We start from the raw sequence: 27224 nt of genomic DNA, 5'->3' as shown, positions 1-27224 counted from the left end.
GGGGGGGGGGGGGGGGGGGGGGGGGGGTGCGGCCACGCCCGTTCCCGAAATACAGGCTGCCAAGTGCTCTCGAGGCCTCTCCCTCTACAGAAGTGATCCAGCCCAGGACACAGAGGGAGAGGGAGACTTGCCGCCTCCCAGTGGCCTTGGCCCCGAGCGCACCAGAGCGCAACGCCGGTCATGAGGGCTCTGTTCTGAACGGGAGCCCAGGGAACGAGGAGTGACAGGGACCGTTTCCAGCAGTCACCTCCGTGGCCCTCGGGGGTTGCCCTCTGGCACCCCAACTTCCTCCTGCTCTCCAGCCCAGCCCCCACTACCTCCCACTCAGGACAGCGGGCAGCTGCACCTGCGGCAGAGACCGGGGCGATGGGGCCCGAGAGACGAGGGGGGCCTGGGCTCCCTCAAGCACCCTTGATGTCAGAACCCATGACAGGTCTGTTGCCTGAGGTCCCGCACAGGGGTGGCAGTCGAGGCCAGCCTCTGGAAGCCACCTCCCCCTCAGCACTGCCCTAACTCCCTCCACCTCCTCCTCTTAGTGCTGGTCGCCCTTCTAAAGTGATGGCGGCCAAGCCCAAGCAGCCCGTCTGGCTCCCACCCTGGCAGACGTCCAGCACTGTGGACAGTGGGCCACCTCCTCTCCGCAACCTCGACCCTCCTCTCCTCTCTCCCTGCGCCTGCACTCTCCCTCAGTTTCCCTTCCACCTCCTGGCGGGACAGTGCAGGGCGCTTTTCGTACCACGAGGCACCTCCACAAGTCACACGTGACAGCCTGAGCCTCTGTCCCTCCTGGGTGCTGCCCCAGTTGTCACCCGGGAAGACCCTCTGGCAGCACCCAGCATCCTCTCCTGTGACGCCGAGAGTGTGGTGACGGCAAGGAACTCTCACAGGTGTCCCACGAGCCCCGCCGTACCCTTTGCCAAGTCACACACAGAGAGGGGCCCCGTCTGCGGATCTTCAATGCAGCCCAAAGCAGCGCTGGGGGTGAGGTCAGGTTCTTCCGGAGGTCCCCTAGCCAGACCCCACTCTGGCCACGAGCGGAGACGGCAGAGGCGGCCGCGGGTGCTGGAAGGCTCTTCGTACCATTCGGCGGTGCTGAAGGCAGAGCTGCGTCCACGCTTAGCAGACCAGGGGTGACAAGGTGGTGGTCGGCCTCTTCACTGCCACAGTCCAGGGCCGTGCAGAGGCCAGCGTCCAGGTGGCAAGCCTGGTCACGCTGAAAAGAGAAAAACTACTAATGGGGAAAAAAAGTCCTCTCACCGAGCCTCAACATGTAAGCCCTCAACAGCTGCCAACTGCTAGGGATGCGCGTGTCTCGACCTGGTCCCGACCGGAAGATCATCGTACCTAAGAATTTTTTTAAAAATGCAGTTCAAGGAGCGCCATAGGCTCAATACAGAAGGCATCCGTGGCTGCTTCCAAGGGTATAATTCCGGGGGGGTCTTCACTCTGAAACCGCAATGCCCATCACAAAACCCCACCACGCACTGGCACGGGCCACTGCTTTGAAGCAAAAGGGAGGGTGCGGAAAACGTTTTGCGTCATATTTTATTACGTCAATGGCTTGAAAATTTTTTATTTAACTTCAGCAAGTATTAGAAATAGAAAAATGAATTCTGCAGTATTTCACAAATAAATTTTTCGATCTCCACTAACAAATGTTATCATTCAATGGCTAAGCAATTATAATGCTATGAACATTCACCACGAGTGTGCTGATATAGAAAACAGGCAGAAAGAGACATTAAAATAGTACTTACAACAGCATTATTACAACATATTTTCTTTAAAATTCCAACGTGGATTTTATCACTTCAAAAGATATACAGCATTTCCATTATATTTGCAAACTTAACCTTATACATCTTTTAAAATCTTGAAAAATTTTTAAGCAATCTAAAAAGCACTTAGCAAAGTTGATAGGTCTACGTAATGGAATACTATCCACTCCAGTATAAATTTTAGTTTTCGGGGGAGGTGACTGTAAACACTCATGATCACACGACATGCATAGACTCTACTGACCTTCCTTCTGAGTCGGAACATTGCTGCAGTTGTGCTTCTGGGCAAGGAGGGGAGCCGCCAGGGCCCGGGGAGGGGCCGGGGGGGCCGGGAGGGGCCGGGAGGGCTGGTCGGTGAGCATTGCACAAGATCACTAGGTTCAGATGAGCTAACTACCTTGAGTCAACGTGAAGCCAAGTTTCACTTGATACTGAGCCTGGATCCTGGGTCACTGGGCTTAGACACAGGCCGGACGAGAGAGGAAGCGAGGCTCTCGTTGGCGCTGGCTCCGTCTTTCCTTGGCTCCGTTAAGCAGGGATCCAGTTAGTGTAATGCACTGTTTGGCTTATTTTTGGTGCGCAATTTTACCAATAGTACATCTGATATTCAGAAAGACAAAAATAGGGCATAGCTGAGATTTAAAGTGACAATGAGCACACTTAAAGTGGTGTGTGGTATCTGCGGGAACTTTTACACACAGAAAACAACTGCTTAATTAGTCCACCACCGTAAGCTTGGAAAACTCAACAATTTTTTCATTTTCATTTTTTGATTAGAGGTTGGTGGCCATCAAAGGGTCTTTATAGGTTGAAAATGATCAAAAACCACTCTGAGGAACTGGTGTCCTGGTGGGCACGAACACACCAAGAGAACACAGCAGGTGTGTTACACTAACTGCGGGTGCCTGCAGACAGCGGCGCCGGACTGTGCGCCCCAGCAAGATCAGCACAACTGAGGCACGGCCATCCCGGTTAAAAGAGCTATGTTACAGGATCGATTGCTGTTTCAGACCAGTCAACACAATATTCAAGTAACAAGGTGTTTAAATGGATAAGTGAAAACAATTTTTACCTAACACTTTACACACCTACATAAAATTAAATAAAAAAAAACTTTTAATGCATATGCAATACAATTTATATCTTTTAGGATTTCTAAACTAAAAGTTAAACTATCATTTGCTTCAATGGTACTATATTTTGCACAATAACTTATACTTAGGAGAAATTTTCCACAAAAATATATATATAATTATGACATTCACATTGATCAATTTTTAAGAAGACAAAGCTTAAGTGAACATTGCATCCGAAGCAGTTGTCACTGTGGACCCTTCCACATCCAAATACGACCTGCTGATGCACCGAAATCTTTTTTTTTTTTTTTTTTTTTTTAAAGATTTTATTTATTTACTTGAGAGAGAGACAGTGAGAGAGAGCATGAGCGAGGAGAAGGTCAGAGGGAGAAGCAGACTCTCCATGGAGCTGGGAGCCTGACGCGGGACTCGATCCCGGGATTCCGGGATCATGACCTGAGCCGAAGGCAGTCGTCCAACCAACTGAGCCACCCAGGCGTCCCCACCGAAATCTTGATATGTTAAAAAAGGGGCTTCACATAAATAAGATCCATCACTCAGCTTTTCAAGCAAAGTGATTTCTTGCATTTACAACATCATTGCAAGGACAGTGTAATGGAACAGTTTAAAACACAGTGCTACGTTCTGCTTGAGACGACAAGGAAGGAATCAGGCAAAGAGAACCATCTCTCTTCCTTCTGGCAAATGAAAACAGCGATGCCCACTTCCCGTGGACAGAAAGCCAGAACCCGGCTGCTGGCGGCGGCCAAGCGCACTGGTGCGGGGGCTCCTTGGCGCCGGGCTAGCCCGTGAGCGGATGGTGCGGGAGGCAGTGCTGGCGCGCTGCCCGCCCCACTCGCTAAGAACATGGGCCTTTCACGCATTGCCAGAAGGAAAGTAGCCCAGGCACGCGGAGAGAACAGATCTACAGGCAGAACGAGACCCACAGCAGCAAACTACCTGCTGCTTCCATAAAGAGGAAGGAGGCCTTGAGAAGAAGCGGAGAGAACCAAGAGCCTCGCTTCTTGCCTAGTGTCCCCTTTAAGCGATGTGCAAAACTCTCACCACCTCCTCTCCATGGTTCACCTGCCCTTTTCCAATGACACGACAGGCTTAGGATACGAGCCCAGACAAACCCTACCGCACGACTAGTGTTATGATGCTCCCCTGTCCAGGTGGGGGCAGCGAGCTGTGGCCGCCCTCTGCCTCCTCGGATGCTGTTCTTCACACGCTCCGACCTGACCCCCAAACACCCCGTGAGGGCACAAGATGACGAAAGTCAGGAAAGTCCCATCCTACTCCCCTTGTGAATGACCTTTCTCCAGAGAGCTAAAAACAGACAATTCCAAACAGTCTAGGTTTCTAGCTGACCCTCTTCCTAAAGAGACAATCAGCAGACTTTAAAAAGCAGGGGGTGGGGGGGGGAGCAAGGTGCTTGGGAGTCAAAACACATCAAATTTTAATTGCATATTTTAAATTCTTAAGAATTCTGTTTGTGCCTTAAAGCATCTGCTTTTTTTTTTTTTTTTTTTTCTTTTTGGTATTGAAAGCAGGAAAAATATTTAAATGATGCAAAAACAACAGCAACAAAAGCTCCTTCAACATATTTAGTGCAGGCTGGACTGACCGTGGGCGGGACAAAGGTTACATGAGAACACGGCCTGACAGTCTGTCCCTCAGCCCCACAGTGGGTCCACAGTCTGGTACGAGAATAAGTGATTCTGGAAATCTCAGAACATTTATTAGAAACATTTACTTGTTCCCAGTCCAACCCAAAGGCATTACAGACCACTTTTAACATTGTTTCTTTTCATCTTGCTCTTACTAGAGCCAATAAACTGGTCACTTCTCTGTCCTGTCCTATTCAGAGAGAAAGGACGGTGTTTTTGTCACCACACCGGTATCTGAAGGACAAAGAAAGCTCTATGGACGGTGTGCAGACGGCCAGGCACACCGACAGAGCGGGCAACGAACGACGTGTAGCTTCTCTGAAACCTTCCCCAGCCATTCTAATACCCTTTAGTGAGCTAACCTGACATTTAAAATCTGCACTGTCAGAACCTGCAGCAGTTTCTCCTCTGTCTCCTAATCTCGGTGATGTTATCTTTGGCAAGCAATAAACTTTAAAGAAGAAATAAGACACTAAAACAGAAAAAGGGCTGATAACATGGTTGCCAAAAGGAGAAGGCACCAATTCCAATGCACAAGCACCAGGTACGGTGGTGTGGGCTGTGGACCGCAGCTCTTGGAGCTGGACGGTGGGGTGGGGGGATCCAGAAAAGACAGGGTGGCTCCTGTCCTGCGATCACAATGCTGAAAGCTGAAGGCAGAAAGTGTTGAGGTCCACGTTCTCTTTAAGCTAGTGTCCGAGGACAGCTGCTGCGAATGAGCTTTTCTACCACTTAGGAAGGGAGAAGGGTGAGATTCAAGCCAGCAAAATTTACAAACCATAATTACACCCAACGTCTGGGGGAAAGGTGAGCTGACTGAGGGTGTTTGGCACAACGGAGGTTCTAACGCAGTCTGCCAGTATGCTGTGATTTCCAAAGAAGCATGGTATCACTTAGGTGGTTGCCTCAGAAAACAAGAGAAACTTTCTAAAAGGCCAACAGGGTCACAGTCACTCTGAAAATTACATTATGCACAAAGTAGAAGTGGCAGGCCATGCAGGAACAGAGTCGTGCCTTCCAAGTAGACTACCTGCTTGAAGCTGCTGCTGACTGGGCAGAGCTGCCATCGGTGGGGCTCAGCTTCGCCTGGGGAGGGGGCCCCAGAGTCACAGGAGGCGTGCAGGCCACGAGACTCCCCAGCACTTAGGCAGAGTGTGAGAGATGCAAGGGGCTCTCCGGGAAGTGGCGCCAACATGGCGGAGCGAGCACAGGATTAAGGCAGATGGAGCACAGGACTGAAGTGTACGCCTTTTTTGGTAATAGCTGCTTGTCCACAGAGATGTGATGCCGATGGCTAGGTGATGTCTTGGAATACCTGATATCCTGGGTAGCGCAGTCGTCCATACCAAGTGCTCAAAGCTACCAGAGTTTCTCATGAAGCAGATGCGTATCTGACGTCAAGAACAGAAGCAGCCTGAGGAGAGAAGGGGAGAAGAAGAGAATCAGAGAGCAGGTCCACACCACGGACCACTACCTCCGGCGTGCTGAGCCAGGACGAGAGGCTGCGGGCTGCCCGCCTACCCTGCACACATGTGTGTCCCGAAAGGCAGGGCCTGGGCATGGCAGGCAGGGTACCAGGGCAGCCTGCACGGCCACATGTCTCAGGCTCGAATCCTGGCTCTGCCCCTTTCTAGATGTGGATCCTTGGACGAGTTATTTCTTCTCCAGTTTCTGTTGCTTCATTTGCCAAACAAACACAATCCTGACGTCTACTTCACAGGAGCAGATAAAATCGCTGGAGAGGGCATGTCAGCACAGCGCACGGCCAAGGCAGCTCTCAGGCCTGTCGGCACTGGCTGGAGGGAGGCCTAACCCACTCAGCCAACAGCCCCCGGCCTGTGCTGGGACATGGGGGCACACACAAGAGCTAAGATCACAGGATCGTCTTAAAAAGGCTCAAAAGCATTTCTTTTCTTTTCTTTTTTAAGATTTTATTTATTTATTTGACAGACAGAGATCACAAGTAGGCAGAGAGGCAAGCAGAGAGAGGGGGAAGCAGGCTCCCCGCTGGGCAGAGAGCCCAATGCGGGGCTCCATCCCAAGACCCTGGGATCATGACCTGAGCCGAAGGCAGAGGCTTAACCCACTGAGCCACCCAGGCGCCCCTCAAAAGCATTTCTTAACTAAAACGGACTCCCAGACCCAAACCAGAAGGTTACAAGTTGTCCCCATGCTCATTGCTACCCTCATGATGTCTCCCTTATTCCTAGGGAAACCATTGGGCTATGAACCCCGAATCTGAAAATAGCATTTTCTTCGGTCAACATCACAATTTATGAGAACAGCTGTTACGGCAGCAGATTTCTCCTCATGAGGAACATACGCACGTCATTCTGCAACTTGAAGGGAGACCAGCTCCAAGCCAGGCCTGCCCAGCAGCCCCTCACCCACTCTGGCCACATCACACACCCTGCTCTGGACTGCGTCTCGGTCCACTTCAGAGAATTCTAACCCTCAAAAGCTCAGAACCCATAGGCTGCCTTCCCTTCTCAGCCCTAAAGGAAAAAAGCCCACAGCTAACAGGCCATTATGTTACTGGAACTTCTGGCAATTCTGATGTCCTCCTCCCTGTCTGTGCTACATTTAACACATAAAATCTGTGGGGGGAAGGGGCGGGCAGGACAGCAGCAGACCTCTTTCTCAGTTGCTAGATTCCACAGGCTACATCAGAATGAGAAATTACAGGGGCACCCAGTTCTGGGCACTGACTAGACAGAGCATTAACTAGCATTCTAATGAGCCCCCTCAGGCCCCTCACAGACTCAGAGAAGTAGCTGGTCCTTACAGACTGATTTCCTTTCGCGAACTGCCATATGGAGACGAGAAGAGCAGGGCGGTGAGGCGGGAAGCCCGGTACAAGGAGCACAGGAAGGAAGGGGTGGCAGCACGGGGCTGGCTCGGCGGGTGAAGCGTCTGCCATGGGCCCAGGTCACGGTCCTGGGGTCCTGGGATCCAGTCCCGCACTGGGCTCTCTGCTCAGCGGGGAGCCCACTCCCTCCCCCACTGTGATCACTCTCGCTCTCTCTCGAATAAATGTTTTTTAGAAAGGAAGGAAGGGAGGGAGGGAGGGACCAAATAGAAGGAACCGACGTGTGTGACGGCGGGGATCTCAATGACCGAAGCGGCGAAGATGTTTACAGACAACATGAAGATCATGCGTAAAGGAGAAGTGCTGGTTTTGAAGAGAAGGTTGGGCAAACAGATCCATGGAAAAGCAACCACTAGAGAGAAATGAAGACATGCCACTCGGTGGGAAATGTGGCCACGGGTGACCCAATGCTCCCAGAGTCTGGGAAGAGAATTATGCAGGTATTTATTTTTTTTTTTTTTAAGATTTTATTTATTTGTTTGACAGAGAGAGATCACAAGTAGGCAGAGAGGCAGGCAGAGAGAGAGGAGGAAGCAGGCTCCCCACTGAGCAGAGAGCCCGATGCGGGGCTGGATCCCAGGACCCTGAGACCATGACCTGAGCCGAAGGCAGCGGCTTAACCCACTGAGCCACCCAGGCGCCCAATTATGCGGGTATTCTGATGTGCAATCAACATGGTGAGTGGACCATGAAGAATGGCCCTTCTGGACCACAAAGAAAGAAATGTTAACTGTCAGCGAGTGAACCCGGCTTAAGAGAAGGGAGGAAAGTACACGGGAAAGAACTCACAGCCTGCCCCATTGGTGACAGCCCTTGGTCCCAAATTTACGATCACATTTTTTAGGCTAACCCTGCCAACACCCACTCTGATTAAATTTTAAGAAGGAAGAGAGCCAAAGCTTCCTATTATTTCTGCTTCCTGGGACTAAAGCTGAAAAACACATGGAGGCTGTCATTCTCGCAAATTCTAATGATCCTTCCCTGGTAATTCTCATCTTTCAGTGCTTCTTGAGTCCAGGACGTGAGGAAGTTAATTTGCTGCTAAAGTGGCAACCAGCACTGGGACAATAATTACTGCTAAAAGCTGCAAACCCCTTCTCCCTGCTCACATGCTGCTCCGTCCCAGGGTCTCGGGCTGAGACCCTGTCACACTATTATCAACAATAATTCTGTACACTTACTACAAAGGTTTTCTGGTAGGAAGCTTTAAAGAGTCTAACAGAGTGCGGATGTTTTGATGCCCTTTGGACAGACCTACGTGCCTGTGGCCGCTCGCGTCAGTGCAGAGGCACGGGGAGCACCATCTACGGTGTGCTGGCTGGGGGATGTCCCTGGTGAGGCACTCTGTGTGTTTAGGTCGGGGTAGGGGGGACTCTGGCTGCTTTTATAACCAGCCTCTTAGAGTAAAGGGGGAGCACACACAATACAGAATGTATCATTTCAAATAATTCCTGCATGGTCTGAGAGAGGCTTTGATGAGAAAGTGACTTTTCCTGTAAAGCTCAATTAACCCCTCATCTGTGTCAGTAAACAAACTGAAGGGTCAAGTGGCTGGCAGCAAACTCTCCCCTCTGCCCAGCCCCAGTTTGCTCCTCTGTGGGAGCGGGGGTAAATACATGCAGCAGGGCTCGCCAGATACGCTGGAGAAATGACCAGCACCCACTTACCAGGATGCGGGGTGACAGCAGAGGGGGCTGCGCAGCCTCAGTAATCCGGCGGCCCAAGCTGGGCGGAGTCGGCAGATGACATCCATGCAGCTATCCAGGAAGACTGCCAGAATGTCAGCCACCGGCCCGGAAGGTCCAGCCAACCACACAACCTGGAATTGTCCCCGTCAGCATGTAAACCCACTGGCTCCAAACATCCAACTAAGGCTGGGTTGTCTGGGACAACGGACAGACCTCAGAGCTCCTGGCTGGCTAGCGGGGCCAAGTCACCAGCCGTGCCAAGTCACCAGCAAGTTCATGAACCTTCCACTGGGAGGACAACCCATTTCACAGGACTGAGCTTGACTAACACTGCTCAAGCCACTTCCAATTTACTGCTTTATGACTGAGTTCTTATGCGATCTAAGAGATGTCGGTAATGTGGAATGTTCTGTGGCTGGAGGAGCCAGGATGGAAGGAAGAATTTGTACAGGATTAAAATGTGAATAATACACCTAGTGACCAAAAACTGACTGGCACCAACTACTATGGTATTTATAGGTAAAAGTCAAGTCACTGACAGAGCTGAGAGCTAAAAATATTTCCAGAGGTGAGAAAGGCCATCAAAGAAGAAACCGCATCTCGAGCATGAAGCTGGCAGCGATTCTACTGTTTCAGATTTACCTCGTCTTCCTCTTCAGGCATCTTGATAGAATGATCCGGGGACTTGATAGGTTTCTGGCTACTGGGCCCGTTGGTCTCTTCTTTACCATGCTCTGCCTCCCATTCTTGTAAAACTTCATCTATGTTGAAGCGGCGTCGATAATTTACAAAAAAGTTTTTCACTTGTACCACTGATTTGTTCCCAATCACATCTGAGATTGCCTGAAAATCCCGGCCGTACTTCCTGATGGCTAAGGATGTAAGAGAGCATTGCTTTTCAATATAGGGGAAAAACAACTGAAAAACCCACACAACTGAGACTTACCCCTTCCTTTATCTAGATAAGAAAACACAGGGGCTTCTAATAGTAGACACTATCTTTTTTTATTATTATTAACATATAATGTATTATTTGCTCCGGGGGTACAGGTCTGTGAATCATCAGTCCTACACATTCCACAGTGCTCACCATAGCACATGCCCTCCCCAGCATCTATCACCCCGCCACCCCTCCCACCCCAGCAACCCTCAGTTTGTTTCCTGAGATTAAGAGTCTCTTGTGGTTTGTCGCCCCCCAAGATCCCACCGGCAGGCACTATCTTAATGTATTACACCGGTGAGGAAAAAGCAGCAATGATCCATTCCGTAGATGACTGATCCAAGAAGTCCAGCAGGACCCTGTCATCCAGAAACTGGCACCTTCTCCCACCTCTCCCAAGATACCTGAAGTCAGCCAGCCCCCGTCCTGTGGCTATGGGCACTCTGCATTCTTCTTTTCAGGCTCCCCAGGACTAGAACACCTCCAATGGTAGAATTCTGACAATCTGCTGCTTTGGGGTTTTGTACTTTCTGACCGTTCAGAACCCAACATCCTACTCCACAAGTGGTGGATGGGAGTGGGGTGAGGAATGACTTTTCCTAAAGGCGGCCACAGCCCCAAGCCCACAAGAAGGACTCCCCCTACCTTGTACCGCGAGGAGCTGCTCTTCCGTGGTCCACCGAGCATTGCACTTCTGCACGGCCTGCACATTCAAAGGAGTCATGTGAGCAAAATGCATTTATAGGTGCGTCCGTCCTTACGAGAACTAATGAATCTTATTTTTTCTCCTATGAGAATTTCAACATCAACTAAGTTCTCAAAATTGTGTCTGTACCTTTCTATGGGAGGTATACTGGAGATGTATTACATAGGCATTCAATCCTTCAGCCCAGAACACTTGGTTATGAATTCTAAGAGGATGTCAACAGAACCCTACCTCTGGAAGCCGATACGGTTCTATTCCACCGTCAAGTTTTTCTTTGAGAGCGCTGTTTGTCTGTTTAATATTCTGAATCTAAGAGAAAGAAGAAAATATTTTAATTTTATTATTATTTTTTAAAGATTTTGTTTATTTATTTATTTGACAGACAGAGATCACAAGTAGGCAGAGAGGCAGGCAGAGAGAGAGGAGGAAGCAAGCTCTCTGCCAAGCGGAGAGCCCGATGTGGGGCTCTATCCCAGGACTCCGGGATCATGACCTGAGCCGAAGGCAGAGGCTTTAACCCACTGAGCCACCCAGGCGCCCCGAAAATATTTTAATTTTAAAAATGAAAAACTTTTATCAAGATATGAAATGAAAACGGAACTAAAAAAGGTAAAAGAAAAAAAACCAAGATCAAAGAAGTACTTAATTTGTATGGTAGCCAAGGGTCCCTACAGTGTCCCTTCAGAGCATTTAACTAGATGCTTTGACTTGCTCAGAGCAGCAGACAAGGGAAAAGGGGGGCTCCTGCGTGCACAGTGTTAACCCATCATTTCCCAACAGTTCATCCCCTGAGTAGCGTTTCTGGCGTCTGATACAAAAGTCAGGCAATGCCTGGGCTTCTTGCCACACAGAACTGAGCTCAAGTAGCAGAGCCCGCAGAGTCAAGGCCCAAGAGAAGAGCAGGACTGCAAGGGCAGCCTCGCAGAGCCCTGAGCACTGTCTGTCCAGGCACACACACCACACCACACAAGGCAAAAGCCCACGCTGTAGCCTTCTTCAATGAGAAGAAAAAAGAAAGCAATCTGTCAGTTTCCCACAAGCCTACTTGTGATCAACGGCAGTGCTCACTTTCTCACAAACCATCTTTTCCACATTATTGTTTGGATGCGATGCACCTATCTTTCACGGCCCCTCCCTCATCAAAGGAAAGACACAACCACGGAATCAATCCTGACTTCCACATGGGACTCCTGAATGAGCCGGGTCCTGGGAATGGGCCCTTCCCGCTCAGCCCTATGTGCAGAGGCATTTCTGGGCTGAGCACCAGGAGGACTCTGACCCTAGAGTTTTTCCTTTCTGAATGATCCCAGTGGCAAAAAAAAGCAAGCAAGGAGAAAAACAAATTCATTTTCCCAAATAAAACCTCAGAGACACGAGCAGACAGTGTCCTCAAAAGCAGAAACCTTAAGACAAAAGCAGGACTTTGAGAGGTAGTCCAGAGGATGGGAGTCTAGAGGAGACGGTTGTGCAGGATATGGTCTCAGGGACACTTTAATAATTCTCTTCTCTACAGAGCTTTTTATACTTAGACGAAAATTTCATTTTCAAGTACTTATGCTTTACAGAATTCTAGTTTAGCACTTCCTTTCCTATATTTTACTTCTTCTAAAAGGTTTAAAAGGGAGTGGAGGGGCATCTGGGTGGCTCAGAGGGTTAAGCCTCTGCCTTCAGATCATGATCTCAGGGTCCTGGGATGGAGCCCCGCATCAGGCTCTCTGCTCAGTGGGGAGCCTGCTTCCCCTCCTCTCTCTCTGCCTACCTCTCTGCCTACTTGTGATCTCTGTCAAATAAATAAATTAATTAATTAAAAAGGGGGGGGGAGTGGAGATATACAGGGGGCTAGTGACCCAGCAAGTAATATCAGCACAGTCAGGGACTAGAAAGTGAGCCTGTCTGCTGCTCACAAGGGCCTCCAAGCCTACCAGAAACAGCCCACGCCAAACCTTTTTGTATTAATGTCAAATCAGAACATAGAAACAACTGAAAAGGAAAATACAGGAAATATAAACACTAAAACCAAAACTGAGGACCCTGGTTTACTGCAATTTGCTTTAGTTCACTTTTAAAAAGGTATAAGTCAAATAAAATAAACTAGGACCAGAAACTGACCCCCAGCGGGCTGCTGGGACAGACACACGGAGCTCTCAGGGCGGCATCACCTCAGAGAAAGCTCACGGGAGCCCTCAGCCCCATGCCACCGCTAAGCGCCTGAAATGCAGCTTATGCAACTAAGGAATCGAATTTTTCAAGTCTTCTGCTTTAACCCAAACCTGAATTTAAATGACCACGTGTGTCTACTGGCTACCTGCTCAGACAGCAGGATCTCAGACTCCGGGTCAGAGCTCTCAGGCACCATCTACCCCAAAAGTGTTGCAAGACATTCAAGATTATGTTCACTGAACTCTCCTTGGGCTAAACGCCAGACCTAGAATTAGTGAACTTTCAAAAGTCAGCAATCTAGAATACTCCATGCCGCCGAGCAGTCCGGGTAAATACATTCTTCTATTCACTCCAGCGTGTTGTTCACATAGGTATAAACCTTGGGATATACTGTGTTGTGGTTAAGTAACGTACCTTTCCTAAGGAGACCAACCTATTTACCACGTGCATTTTCTCTTCAAAATCAATAAAGCAGCACAGAGATTACGTAAGTGACTACAGGGCAAAACATCCACAAATTCTGAACGAAAAGTTAGCTCTAAATTCTCATTAACCTTCATCTCTCTTTCTAATGTGTTTTCCTTGTTAGAAACACTCAGTGTTTACTACCAGACTAAGAATAGGGTTTAGCTGCCGCTATCATACCAACAGGAAAGAAAGCCAGAGTGGCAACAAGCTGCGTAAGAAATGGGACATGAAAGTCAGCAGCATTTAAAGAAGAGACAAAAAAGCAGTGGACTTGGCCTGGCGCCTTACCTAGACCGCCCTGCTGAATGCGACTGGTCTACTTAATTGTGTCACTGCCTCACTCTCCACTCGGGAAGACCTAATGTGGCAGGCACTGGCCGCTGGCTCATCTAACAGACGCGTGTTTCCCAGCCCCCTTCTCACAGGCATCTTCCGCAGAAGCTGGTGGTCTTCCCCGGAGCTAGGAGGAGCCCTTCTGCAAAGCTCTGGCATGCAGAAAGGACAGGAGTTCCTGGGAAGGCAAAAGCTCTTCCTGCTCAAAGGACAGCCGGGTTGGCTCCGCCCCCGACCCCTCCTCTCTGCCTGAACGCAGACAGGAGGCCTACGAAATGGGCTTCTGGAGCTCCCAGTGTGACAGGACAGCAGGGCGAGAAGCCAGCACACTGAGAGCGGCAGAGGAGAAAATGTAGAAGAATCTGGGTCCTCGACAATACTAGTCAACAGGCGGGCTGACGCCAGGAACCACTGGTGCTGGGACTTCTTGCTATTTGATAAACACAAATTCTGAACTGTTGGAGCTGCTCTTGGTTAGTTTTTCCGCCACGTCCACGCGAGCTCTTCGCTGATGCCCACCCCCCCACCCCGGAGGCATCCGGAGAACGTCCAGCGTGGGCCGGCCGCCCCGAGGGTGGGCACGCGCGTCTGGCAGCAGCCCCGACAGGCTGTCGGGGCTGGACAAGCCGTCTCCTCTCCGCACACGTGACCCCCTCTATTCTGAGTGAACCCAAAGCAGCTTCCTTCTTCAAAAACTCCCGCTCCTGACCCTGGCCGTGAACCGAAGGCCGTTACAGCTGACTGCAGTGTCAGTCGCGCCTCCACGGAAGAGGGGGGTCTCACTTTCCTTCCTCCGTGTATGACCGCCCAACAGCGTTAGGGACGCACTCGGCAGAGGGGAGACGAGCCCCTGTGCATAGGAAGAGGAAAATGCATGTGGGCGCTCACAGCCCTGTCGGAGAGCTTCCACAGCCGACAGAGCTTAAAACGCTCTCTCCTGCAGCAGCCCTCAGATAGCCTGGAAGATCAGGCAGGAAGGATTAATCTCCTCATTTGAAAAGAGGCCCAGAAAGATTAAGTGATTCTCCTAAGATCAGGGTGCAGCTGTGCCAGCAGCCACGGCTGGAAGCCAATCCTCTGACTGCACAGGGAACACTGGGTCCTGCTCTGTGCTGCCATCGGACACGAGAGGACAGACACGAGAGGACAGACACGAGAGGACGGACACGAGAGGACGGACACGAGAGGACGGACACGAGAGGACAGACCCGGCCCACAGACCCCTCCTCGCCCCTGTGACATGATGGCGGGCCTCCTATTTAACCTTCCACGGAACTATGAAGATCAACGAGTCAAAAGCAGCAAAAAATAAAAGTAAACCATCAGTCCACCACAATTTGCCTGAATTCCAAAGAGAAGGATGGGGGAGGGGCAGAGCACTAGTGAAAGGACAGCATGAGGCTACTCAGTTCAATCTGTTTAAATGGACCGTGGAAAATCAGATTCAAATGATGAGCCGTTCCTCATGAGACACAAATAATTAGGAAAGTATTAGTCTTAAAAACTGTATCCTTTACAGGAGTATCATAACATAGCGAACATCTAGGGTAACTCTGACAAAGCCCTGGACACAGAAATGGCCCAACACCAAGAACTTCCAGATCTGCGCTGGTGGGAGCAGGTTATGTTCGTGAGTCCAGGCTAGTTCTCCAGTTTAATACTAAGTCTCTATTTTGATCTATACCTTCGATACAATCCCAATAAAAATTTTAGAAGAATTGCTCTTCTGGAAACTGATAAGGTGAATCTAAATTTTATATGGAAACACAAAGGGCCAGGATAGACAATCTTGGAGAACTTATGATCTAGACTCGATGTTCAGCTTTGTAATGGAGGTATTATTAAGGCAAGACAGGATCGGTGAAGAATGGACACACAGACCATAGTTAGTAACAGAAAACCCTAAAGCAGATCATGCATATATGGACATGGGATCTAAAACAAAGGTCTTAATGCACTGAGGTAAGACAAGGATAGTTTTCAATCACTGTTCCCTCACGTCTGTCAACCCTCCATGTAACAGCACACACAGAACAGTATCTCCGGACAGACTGAAGACCACAATGTGAAGGGCAGAACAACACTCTGAAGATAGCATGGGGGAGTATCTTGATGACCTTAGAAAAGATTCTGAACAAAACGTAAGAGCACTAACCATAAAAGGTAAGAATGAGAAATTGGACTACATTATAATTAAAAATTTCATCAAAAGATAAACCATTAACAGTGAAAAGGCAAGCAAGCTTCAGAATGGGAAGGAGGAAGTCATTCTGCCCCCACACCCAGGGCCGGGGGAGAGGGGTAATTAGGCAAGGCCTGAGGACATTTTCTGTTGGCACAACTGATGGGGGCAAGGTGCTGCTGGCATCTAGTGGGTAAAGGCCAGAGATGCTGCCGAACATCCTACAAGGCACAGGACAGCTCCTCAGGACAAGTTATTATCCAGCCCCAAATGTCAATAGTGCTGCATTTAGTAAGCCCTAGTGCAGTGGAAGCAAACTCACAGACACGGACATGAGCACCCAGGAAAACTGTTCGGCACTGTTTTTGAAAATGCTGGACAGGGGCTGACTCTTGGTTTCAGCTCAGGTCATGATCTCAGAGCGGTGAGATCGAGCCCTGTGTCAGGCTCTGCACTGGGAGCCTGCTTGAGATTCTCTTTCCTGCTCCCTCTGCACAACCCCCTGCCTTCGAAAGAAGGGAAGGAGAGAGGGGGGCGGGAGGGGAGGGGGAAAATGAAGTAAAATAAAATGTTGGTCATATTCATACTCTATAACTCAGCAATTCTACTTAGGTATGTATCCAACAAAGATGCATACAATACACACCAAGAGTCATATAAAACCACATCAGTACAATCTGTTAATGGCCTAAAGTATCGGCCAGTAGTACAAAGGGTAAGTCATGGGGTATTTACACAGTAATGAGAGAGAACGTCTATGGCTCTGGGCCACCTGGATGGACCTCACGTGCCGAATGAACACAGGAAATAAAAGAAACCACACATATGATTCTGTTTATATAAAATCCCAAAACGGATAAAGATAATGTGTGGTTTAAAAAGTCCGACCAGCAGTCAGCTACTGAAAGAAGGTGGGTAGCCAGTGAGGGCATTAGTGAGGTGCTGGAGGACACGCCGAGTCCCCGAAGGGCAGGGATTACAGGGGAAATGAACGGGGCTCAGGAGGCAGCGCTCTTCTCTCCATCAAGAGGGTGGCTGTGCTCACACTGTGAAAATCTCTCTCTCTCACACACACACACACACACACACACACACACATAAAAATCTTCAATTTCAAAGTTAATTTAAGAAACATCAACAGATCAGTACCTAAGATCTTCTGTCCAATTCCCAAGAAACAAAATGCCCTTTAGAGATGTGTGAAGAGCACAGCTACGTGCATGAAACACACAAAGGCCTCTGGAGCACCGTTAGCCCTCGTGCCAGCACCAGCCCCGCGGTACCTGCCGCTTGATTGAGACCAATTCCATGTCTAGCTGCCTGAGCACCGTGGTGGCGGCCGTGGCGTTGGCAGAAACAGCCTCCACGTCTTCTTGAGACAGAAACATTCCTTTGGGAGGTTTCCTTTTTGCTCTATTTTTAGCTTGTGTACTATGTTTTTCTTTCTTGATCTGAGGAACTGTCTCCGTAGGGGGCACCTGCATGATACACATATTTGATAAATGAGACTCTGAAACATTAAAATGGCAAAGGGACAGTAATAAGCATATTTTCTTAACATGGCTCTAAACAATCAGAGACAAATGCCATGCCATAGCCCAAGTACCACCTAGAAACCCTAACAGGCAGTTAACAGAAACACTGGCTAACACATCAAGCAGAAGCCCCTGCCTCCTGTATACACAACCTTCCTCTATCACTCTAAGCCTCCGGCAATTAGCACGCTCAGTTCCCTGTAGTAGCACAGGAAGAGAACAGATCTGCATTCTCATCTGCGTGCTGTGTATATATGAAGGGGGAGCTATTTTATCCTAACAGTTCTTAGCAAGAGATAGATTTGGGAACACAGAAAAAAAAGAGAAAAAAAAGGTTTAGCACATATATAAAAACCCATTTAAATTCTTTAAATCTATACAGAAGTTTATTAAAATATAAATTTCTATACAAAACTATATGACCTTTTATGTACCTTTATTTAGATGACACTTAACTTTCAGGGCAACTGTGTAATTTGCCTCAAAAATATATGCTGTCGTTTCACAATGTACAACTGCTGCTGATTTTTTTAAGTGCTTTCTCTAAAACTGAAATCTTTGGAAATGAAATGTAATAAAATCTTGGCAAAGAAAGGATACTGCCTTCCTGATAATAATTTTAAGAAGAAATTTCTGTAATTGTTCATAATTTTATCTTGTTAGCATATTAACATTTGTTGATGAAGTGGAGAATACACAAGGTTTTTTTGCTTCATATCTGAAACACTGAGACAAGCAGACTCTGTAAATTATGCTGGTGCCAGTGAGGTCTTGAACAAGTGGTCATAAGCACTACATAAAAACATTAGTAGGCAATAACCTACTATAACCTACAGTAGGCAATAGCCCATGTCTGGAATAGCTATGCTGTTCAATAAAGATCACTGATGGACCGTGTACCTGTTTTGACAACATTTTAGTGCATACAGAATGTAAGAAATAAGTCATTTTCTCTTTTAATCAGAAATTATGCTATATAAATAAGAATTACAGAAATTAATGTAAAATCAAGACCTTCCTCTTTCATTTAAAAATGTCCCACTGAAGAGCCTAATACAGAACAATGCATCAAAACAAAGCTTCCTAAAAACTAAAAACTGCAGATACAATCTGACTTCCTGAACGATCTAATTTAGCCAACTGTTAAAATGGTCTTATTATTTAGGCATTCATGTAAATCCCTGGCTTGAGTGCTGACAATAAAGAATTAGCCCATTTTCAGTTTGGCAGTATGTAGCAGCACACCAAAAGAAGCCTTAAAAATGTAACTAGAAGACACCAGCCCAACAATTCAACTTCCAGAAATTTGTTCCAATGGAAAAAAATTCAGTGTACTAATATTTAATCGTAAGATCACTTCAGCATTGTTTATAATAGCAAAAAGCGGGGGGCGGGGGGACTTGATAAAAACCCTTAAGATTACTTGGCTGAATTATGTGTGTATGATAAACTAGCAAACAACTATGTATACAAATATATTTGATACGAAAACATGTTCAAGAAAGTAAATGTACGAGGTTATTAAAAATTATATATTAAAATCCCATTTTGTATTTTTAAAAAATTGAGTACAGATTCAGAATTACAGAAGTAGACATATTCAGTTCACAGGAAGTCATCTGGAAGAAGACACCCGAACCTAACGGTGGTCAATAATCATTAAGGGTGTGAATCATCTTCATTTTCCCTTTTTTGTTTAGCTGGATCTCCTACTTTGCCTAGGGAAAACACATTATTACTGGTGTGATTTTTAATTTCAGGTATGTCCAGACCTTTTTCTTTTCCCTAGTATAGACTAAAACAGCTGTTCTCACACTTTAGAATCTTCTGACAGAGAACTCTATGAGGTTTTACTGAAACTACAGATTCAGACTCTGTCGTCAGAAGAACACTTGTATGAATATGAAAGTTACGTCCCACACTGAGATGCAACACTCCAGCCTGAACCAAAGGGCTGATGGGTACCAATGGACAATGAGGCCCTTTCCTCCAGGGACTGTATCACGAGCCCCCCAGGGGCCTGCCACAGATAATGCTGTGTTGTTTGGGGTTCCCGATCTGTGCATGGAGCCTTGGATTTGACGGAGGTCCCCCAGGCATCCCACATACGCTTTATTCCACTGTTATGAATGCGCAAAATAACCTTAGACCACAACCCATTTCAAAAGGTTACTAAGATCATCTAGATACTCCACTGTTCTCAGTGGACAGTTTACAATAAAGAAATGTTATGTTATAAATATACAAAACAAAAGGCATTTACAATTGTAGGAATTCATGGGTCTCTTGAATCCTCTGACATAACGATTTTAAGATGTGAAAGATTAAAAATTCACCATGTGTGAGGCTTACCGCCAACCTCACCACTGCTGATTCTGAGTAACGGCCAAACGTGCACCGAGTCCCCGCTAGCCCCCTGCAGTCCTCTCCAGAACTACCGTGCAGGCCCCTGGGGCTGATCATCAACGAGGAAGGAGGCCCCAAGGGCGGAGAGGAAGAACCAAGCCCTCACAGGCTCCTCACCGATATCACCCCACCGCAGCTGATGGAGGGAAGAAGGCCGTGCGGACGGGTGCCCAGTGGGGGCAAAATCCTTACTCAATAACGCTCTCACTTCCTTAAGGGCTTCCTTTTTATTACTGTTTCTTGGCAAACAAAATTCTAAGGTGTATAAAGCAAAGTTAGTATTGTTTGAAAAGTCTTACCATGATGCCTTGTACATAGCATTTAATATATTAAATAGGTTAAGAGGACTGTTTTACTTATGGAATGAGTAATAAAATTTATTTGCCTAAACAATACTAAGGAAAAAAAAATACCTCCTTTTTGCTTTCCTTGTTTTGATCAGTCTCAATGTCAGTCGGGTCACTTCCGTTTGTGTCTTCCGGCTCATCCTCACTGGAAGACAAGAACAAGTCACTGAAAGATTATTTGGTGCTAATTCTATTTAATATACAAATATAAGCAATAAATTGATTTAATGACAGATTTAATACAAAATTAGTGTGTTTTCAGATTGCTGAGATTAAAAAGAATTTTTTTGATTCAAATAAAATAATATCCACCTTCATAGTTCCCTTGGTCTACATAATTTAAAAAAAAAAAAAAAACAGCAACTATTAAAATAGGTCTCTAACTTCCGAATCAGGTCTAGAACACTATTGCTTTATATTTGCAAAATGCTTCTTATCAACTCTCCACTGAAAATGTCAAATTTGAGACATTTATGTAATTGCCCCGTAATTAGCTTGTGGTGGTCTGGGACATGATCATGGGCCGTAAATGGGAGGTTACTCAAGAATGGAGTCCTACTGCGCTGGGAACAAACTCCCCGACAAGTAAAACTCCACTTCAAGCCCCAGGAGCAGACAGACGCTCACAACTCAACACAGTGTGAGGGAGGGAGAGGCTTCTTGGCGGCCTGCAGAGGCTGGTACTTCAGATTAGGTTAATTTTAAAAAGCACATTCATTTTGACATGGTACTTTCAACGCTCTTCTTTATAGCCTTCCGTGTATTCGTTTTTAAAAAGCCCTCTGTAGTAGTTAGGACCTTTATTTTAAAAAAGTAAGAAAATAAGGCTGACACAAGTCACGCCGCCAGCCTCAGTTTGCCCGCAGTTTCCACCAGCTCAGCAGTAATGGCAGCCAAACCGGCAGCTGCTCCAATGTCAGTGTCCCCACTGTCCCAAGAATCCATCTTGGGTGGCTCTGCTACCCTTCCCCTGACCCACCCTGCCTGAGGAGAGAGTGTCTGAAAGGAGAAAGAGCCCGGGGCTGAGGAAAATTCTTTCCCAGACCCTGCCATTACTGCCAACAGTTTCTCCAGTGCCACTGCCTCGTGGCGTGCCCTAGTTGGTCCGCGTCTGCACAGCAGGTCGGAGCACAGGAGCATAGCCGGTCTCCCTACCCTTGGTGCTGATGACCAGGGAAGGGGGTGAGCAGGTGTCAACCGATGCTCTTTCCATGTCACACAAGGACAACAAATCCCACTTACTTTTTAACTCTGATTTCAGCGGAGCATACCTATCTGTAGTAATTCAATTTATAAAAAGATGTTCCATTTATAAAAAGTAAACAAGACCAAACATATAATGGATATAAAAACGTTTAACCAAAAGTTATTGGAACACTAAAAACAAATTCAGTAGTGTTTGCCGCTTCTGATTACCAAGAGTAATGATCCAAAAACAGGCGCACTAGTATCTAAGCAGCAGACGGATCAAGGTCAACAGTGTCACAGGCTCTTGAAGCCGGACATGAGAGCTTTGCAGATGTTCCCACCACTGCCCCCATTTTAAAGCTGAGCCCACAGGTCTGAATTCTCCAAAAGTCAAACTTCTAACTTGTTCCCACATGTTATTCTATTTAAAATCATAAAACACTCTCCTGCAATGGGGCCACGGAGATCATACAGTCTCACTTTCTTCACTTTATTTGTACTATGAGTTTTTAAAAACAACATTACAGGAAATGTGGAAGACATAATTTTAAAAAGCCACTTACAGTCCCACTAACCTAACACAAAAACCAGTATGCGGATGCGCTGCCTTCTGGACTTGAAGCGTCTTCATTTTAGAGTCGACGAAGTGATGACTGCGGCAGGCCCGAGTGGGGCAGTGCAGCCGGGGGGCACGCAAGCCAGAGCCCACGGAGTGCGCGCTGGGACCCGGCCCTGTGTGTGAGCACAGGGCTATTCCCACTACTCTGTACCACTCAGAAGTCCGCACAAGCGCTGAGTAAGATGTAGCACGCTAAGCTATCCTTAAAACTATATCCTTAAGGAGAAATCATGAAATCTCTGTCTCTCTCTGCCCCACACACAGAACAGGTGATGAAGAAAGTGGAGATCTACACTGCGCAGTCACCTCCTAACACATCAGACATTAAAGCACGTCCCACAAATCCTGCATGTCAGAAAGGAAATTCAACCTAGGAAATATTGGATTCCTTTTCTTATTAAAAGGAAACACCTTCAGGGGCAGGAAAGACTATGTGGGCAAGTTTGCTTTTTCCAAACGGAAGCTTACTGAACGGGAAGACAGCAGTAAGGAGAAAACACCCGCAGAAAAGAACACGTCTTAACACAGCTCCTGAGCATCAAAGGAAGAGTATCTGTGTACGTGTGGCTCTAGCAGGAAGGCCCTAGGGGAACCCACCACTGGACCTTTTCTTTGTGTGTCTACCAGCTCTTAGAAATTCTACTGACCCAAGAGATCCCCACGTGGGGAGACATCACCTCCGGACAGGCACTGACCTCTCTTCCCGCTCCCGCTTCTGTTTCCGAGCGTGGCGGTCCATCACGCTGGTTTTAGTCCTCGTCTTCTTCCAAGAGTAGTAAAATTTCACCAGACTTGCTATAGATTTATCAGGAAGCTAAACATAAAAACTGAGTTGGTTTCGATTTAGAGCTAATCTTCCCAAATCAAGTATGCTTATTAGGTACAGTTAATAAGGGTTGTCTCACATACCCAGAAATGTACTGTCAGGGCACTTTTCTCTGAGAAGGAAATTCAATACATTCCAAACTACTGGGGCACCTGGGTGGCTCAGTCGTTAAGTGTCTGCCTTTGGCTCAGGTCATGATCCCAGGGCCCTGGGATCGAGCCCTGCACTGGCTCCCTGCTCAGTGGGAAGCCTGCTTCTCCCTCTCCCACTCTCCCTGCTTGTGTTCCTTCTCTCGCTGTGTCTCCTTGTCAAATAAATAAATAAAATCTTAAAAAAAAAAAAAAAAAAAACATTCCAAACTACTGCAGTGTGACTGGAAGTGACACTCAGCCTAGGAAAAAGATTGCTGGAGCAGTCTGAGATGAATCCAAATGTTTACCTAAAGTTTCTAGCCTAACACTCGGGTTATTTTTTAAAAATTCACTTCAGCACTCATGTAACTACCAATAAGCTTTCCTGGTAGGACTCCACCAAATAGCCTTCTACAATAGAAGAGATAAGCAAACCTCCCCCGGCTGATAGGGTTCCATGATGCTCCCCCTCCTGCAACAACCATCAAAGACGCTATCGGACTCATCTGGGGAGTCCCGACAAGAGAGACAGGGATGGGGGGTGACAGAGGCCTTCTGTTACAGCTGCTACCCAGCTGGGAAGTGCTAGAAAACGCTTTGCTCTTGTAATGTAAAGCCTCTTATCCACCCCGCAGCAAGTATGAACGGTCTAAAGAGAGTTTTATTGAACAAGAGAACATTCATGCTTGTGGATGCTATCTCTTCCCTTCAGATACGCTGCAGTGAAGAGAGGCTGCGGAGAAGAGAAAATACAGTGCTCTCATTTACTTACCATTTGTTGGATTCTATGAAAAGTTTTCCCATGAAAACTAAAGGCTTGTTCAAACAAGACTTTATCTTCCACAGTCCATTCATCTGGGAAGGGGGTAAAGTTGGGCAAATCAGCCAATGACTTTTCAATATTATGCTTATGCCAAAAGAGCATCCCAAGAGCCTAGAAAAACAGTATCAGTGAAATTTTAGACCAAAGACAGGAGTGAAACACTAAAACGGAAATGGGATTAGCAGAAGAAGAGCCTATGCTGCTGGGCAAGCAGGCAGCACCACGAGGTGACTGACGGCGACCGAGGCCCGCTGCGGGCCGAATCCTGCGAGACATGTTCCACCACGCTCACTTCTCAGATCATAGTACAGTGACCCTGAGAAACTATGTCCTTGCAAACATGCTGGTGTGGGAGATGACCACAGCAGTGGGGCTCCAGAATCTGTAGCCTTGAGAGGCCTCCACAGACAACAGGACAAAGTAACTTCTAAAAGCACTTAACTGGGAGTGCCTGGGCTGGTCAAGCTCTGACTCTTGGGTTGGGCTCAGGTTGCTATCTCAAGGCCATGAAATCAAGCTCCCTGTCGGGCTCTGTGCTCAGCATGGAGTCTGCTTAAGAGTCTCTCTCCCTCTGCAGCCCCCAACTTCGCTCTCTCTCCAAAACAAATAAATCTAAAAAAGTTTTAAAAATGTAATCATTCTTTATTCTTTTGCCGAAAAAACTCAAAAACAGTTTTGGGTTGTTGTTTTTTGTTTTGTTTTGTTTTGGTAGCTCAGAAGAGAGAAAATATTCAAATCGGTGAGGGACAAATTGGAAATAAGAGAGATAATTCAGCAACTTTTTCCTGAGAAAACTTCCTGTAACTCCAAAGTGAGAATCAAAAATTTGAAGACCAGAATTCTTAAAAATTCATACAAGTATGTATTTAGCAATCACCAATTTTATTTGTAAGATTTTATTTTTAAGTAATCTCTACACCCAATGTGGGGGGTCAAATTCACAACCCTGAGATTGAGAATCCCATGCCCTTTCGACTGGGCCACCCAGATGCCCCAATCGCCCAGTAATTTTTACACTTTCTAAATAGAATTTAAAACTGGTGATGTTCAGGGTGCCTGGCTGGCTCAGTTAGTGGAGCATGCATGCAGCTCTTGATCTAGGGGGTTGTGAGTTGAGTGTCGAGATTACATAAAAATAAAATACTTAAAAAAAAAATTGGTGATCTTCTGAGCAACTTCATGAAGTTCATGAGTAGGGCGTGGAAAAAGAGAAAGCATACATCTTTTGCTTTGAAACCTTCTGGAACTATCTCATTGTAATTGGCTTTTCCAATAAATTCTACCAGGGTAGAACAATTAAAAGTAAGGCCAGGGCTAAAAGAAAGTGTCCGATTTTTTTCTTTTTTAAGATTTTATTTATTTGACCGAGAAAGAGAGAGACAGCAAGAAGGAGAACACAAACAAGCAGGAGGAGTGGGAGAGGGAGAAGCAGACTCCCCACTGAGCAGGGAGCCTGATGTGGGGAATCTATCCCAGGACCCGGGAATCATGACCTTAATCAAAGGCAGACGTTTAACAACTGAGCCACCCAGGCATCCCAAAAAAGAGTCCAATTCTATCTAAAGTAACTTGGTGGTAACCCTCAGTCATGAGGATAAATGCTAGTAATGTACAGGCTGTAATACCTAGATGAATGCCAAAGTGCTAACCTAAACTTAATATACTTATTTTTTAAACAATAATTAGAAATAAGACTAAATTAAGATTATCATCACACTTCTGGAGCAAAATTAATTTCATATATTTCTCATTAATAGGTTCCAATAATTTTAAGAAAACCTTGGTCAAATTTTACAACCTGAAGGTGATTCAAAACAATTAATATGAAACACTGTGGGTCTGAGCGTGATGGGGTCAGGAAAAAACCCTCACACAGACTCACGATTGGCAAACAGACCGCACACTCAGACAGAGAAGCATTATGCCAAGCATCTGGCACCTCGGAGCGACCCTGGAGCTACAGGTGCCACAAACACTACCGACCTGCGGAAACACACAGATGCTTTTCCAATCAAAGTGTTCTCTAATGCTCATCACCAGCAGAAAAAGGGGACTGGAACCTTCATTTGCTAGTGACCACCAAAAATTCGCATTGCTACTCAACACACAGAACACAAACAATTTAACAGGTTAGCTACAAACCACCCCCCTTAAAAAAAAAAAAAAAAAAACACCCCATCTTGAACGACAAAAGAAAACCGCGTCATACCTGTTCCATGTTGTACCCGTGTTTCTCTTTAGCGATGGCAATGTATTCATCTACTGAAAAACAAGACAAGAGACCAGTAAGCCAACGGAGGGGCCGAAACAACAGTCTAGGAGCACCGGAGCCGGATGGATGTTTCAGGCCTGCCCTGCACAGCAATAAAAAGGAAGAACAGACAGTAACAGAACAGAACCATACAGGATTCCATTATGGATCTTACATATATGAATCCCACGGAGGAATGGCTCAAAATACACTCAAGGATTAACAGGACTTGGCTCTGGATGAGAAGACTGTGATTCTTTTTTTAAAAACTTGGTTCTACATAAATTTCCTATGATAAATGTTATTTTGATACTTTGAAAGATAATTAAAAGAAATAAAAACAAGTATTATAATTGGGGGTTTGATTTTAGTCTTAGCCAAAGCTGAAAAACAAGTCACTTATCTTTATATTAAAAAAGAGATGAATTCCATGAACCAGTGTCTGGTGTTTGCTTTCAAACTCCACTGCAGGGTGACCAGGGTCGACTTTCAAGCACTAGGGGAGCACCAAGGAAGATGGACTTAATCTCCTAGAGAAGTCAGCACCCCTCAAAGTTATTTCCTCTCTACGTTTCCTAATCTTTCTCCCAGGAACGAAGAGACTACTAATCAAAAGCAACACTTCATTATATTCCTATATAACTTTTTATTTTGATAAATTACAAAAATAACACAGGCTCCAAAAGCAAACAAAACCAAAAAACCCCACCAAAAACAACAACAACATTAAACCCCCCCAAACCCGAAGAGCACAGAACTGTCTCAAACAGAGAGCTGCGTTTCCCACTGGCCTGTCCTCACTCCCCAGGTGCAATGACCAAATTCAAGACGTGACAACAGGCTCGACGAGGTTCAGTCACCTGCTGCCCTTACACAGGCAGCTGACAGAGGTGGCTCCATTGAAGCTCCTCAGGCTCAGTGTCCTTGCTGTTCAAGTCACCATGAGCATCTCACCCGAATGGGGCACAATTGACAACCAATTTAGTAAGAAGAAATCAATTTTGAAAAGAATTCACGGGTCCTTGGGTGGCTCAGTGGGTTAAGTCTCTGCCTTCGGCTCACGTCATGATCTCACGGTCCTGGGATCGAGCCCCGCATCGGGCTCTCTGCTCAGCAGGGGGCCTGCTTCCCTCTCTCTCTCTCTCTGCCTCTCTACCTACTTGTGATCTCTGTCAAATAAATAAATAAAATCTTTTTTTTTTTTAAGATTTTATTTATTTGACAGAGA

The 27224-nt window shown here is 46.7% G+C and overlaps 1 protein-coding gene across 1 annotated transcript in view; it reads right to left on the bottom strand.

Moving 5' to 3' along the window:
* Positions 1-1527: 1527 nt before the first annotated feature.
* The window catches only part of RCOR1 (REST corepressor 1), a 122116-nt gene continuing 96419 nt past the window's right edge, over positions 1528-27224 (bottom strand). The window contains exons 4-12 of the mRNA XM_059374035.1: positions 25955-26007; positions 23695-23856; positions 22661-22779; positions 20225-20303; positions 17154-17348; positions 10959-11036; positions 10667-10724; positions 9724-9953; positions 1528-5938 (exon numbers count right to left, since the gene is read on the bottom strand). Of these exons, the coding sequence (XP_059230018.1) occupies positions 5897-5938; positions 9724-9953; positions 10667-10724; positions 10959-11036; positions 17154-17348; positions 20225-20303; positions 22661-22779; positions 23695-23856; positions 25955-26007 (1016 nt within the window). The 3' untranslated portion in view covers positions 1528-5896. The remainder of the gene's footprint in view (positions 5939-9723; positions 9954-10666; positions 10725-10958; positions 11037-17153; positions 17349-20224; positions 20304-22660; positions 22780-23694; positions 23857-25954; positions 26008-27224) is intronic.

Source organism: Mustela nigripes, chromosome 13 (genome assembly GCF_022355385.1).
Source record: "Mustela nigripes isolate SB6536 chromosome 13, MUSNIG.SB6536, whole genome shotgun sequence".
Lineage (NCBI taxonomy): Eukaryota > Metazoa > Chordata > Mammalia > Carnivora > Mustelidae > Mustela > Mustela nigripes.
The sequence above is the reverse complement of the archived record's forward strand: the minus strand, read 5'-3'. Positions and strand labels throughout refer to the sequence as shown.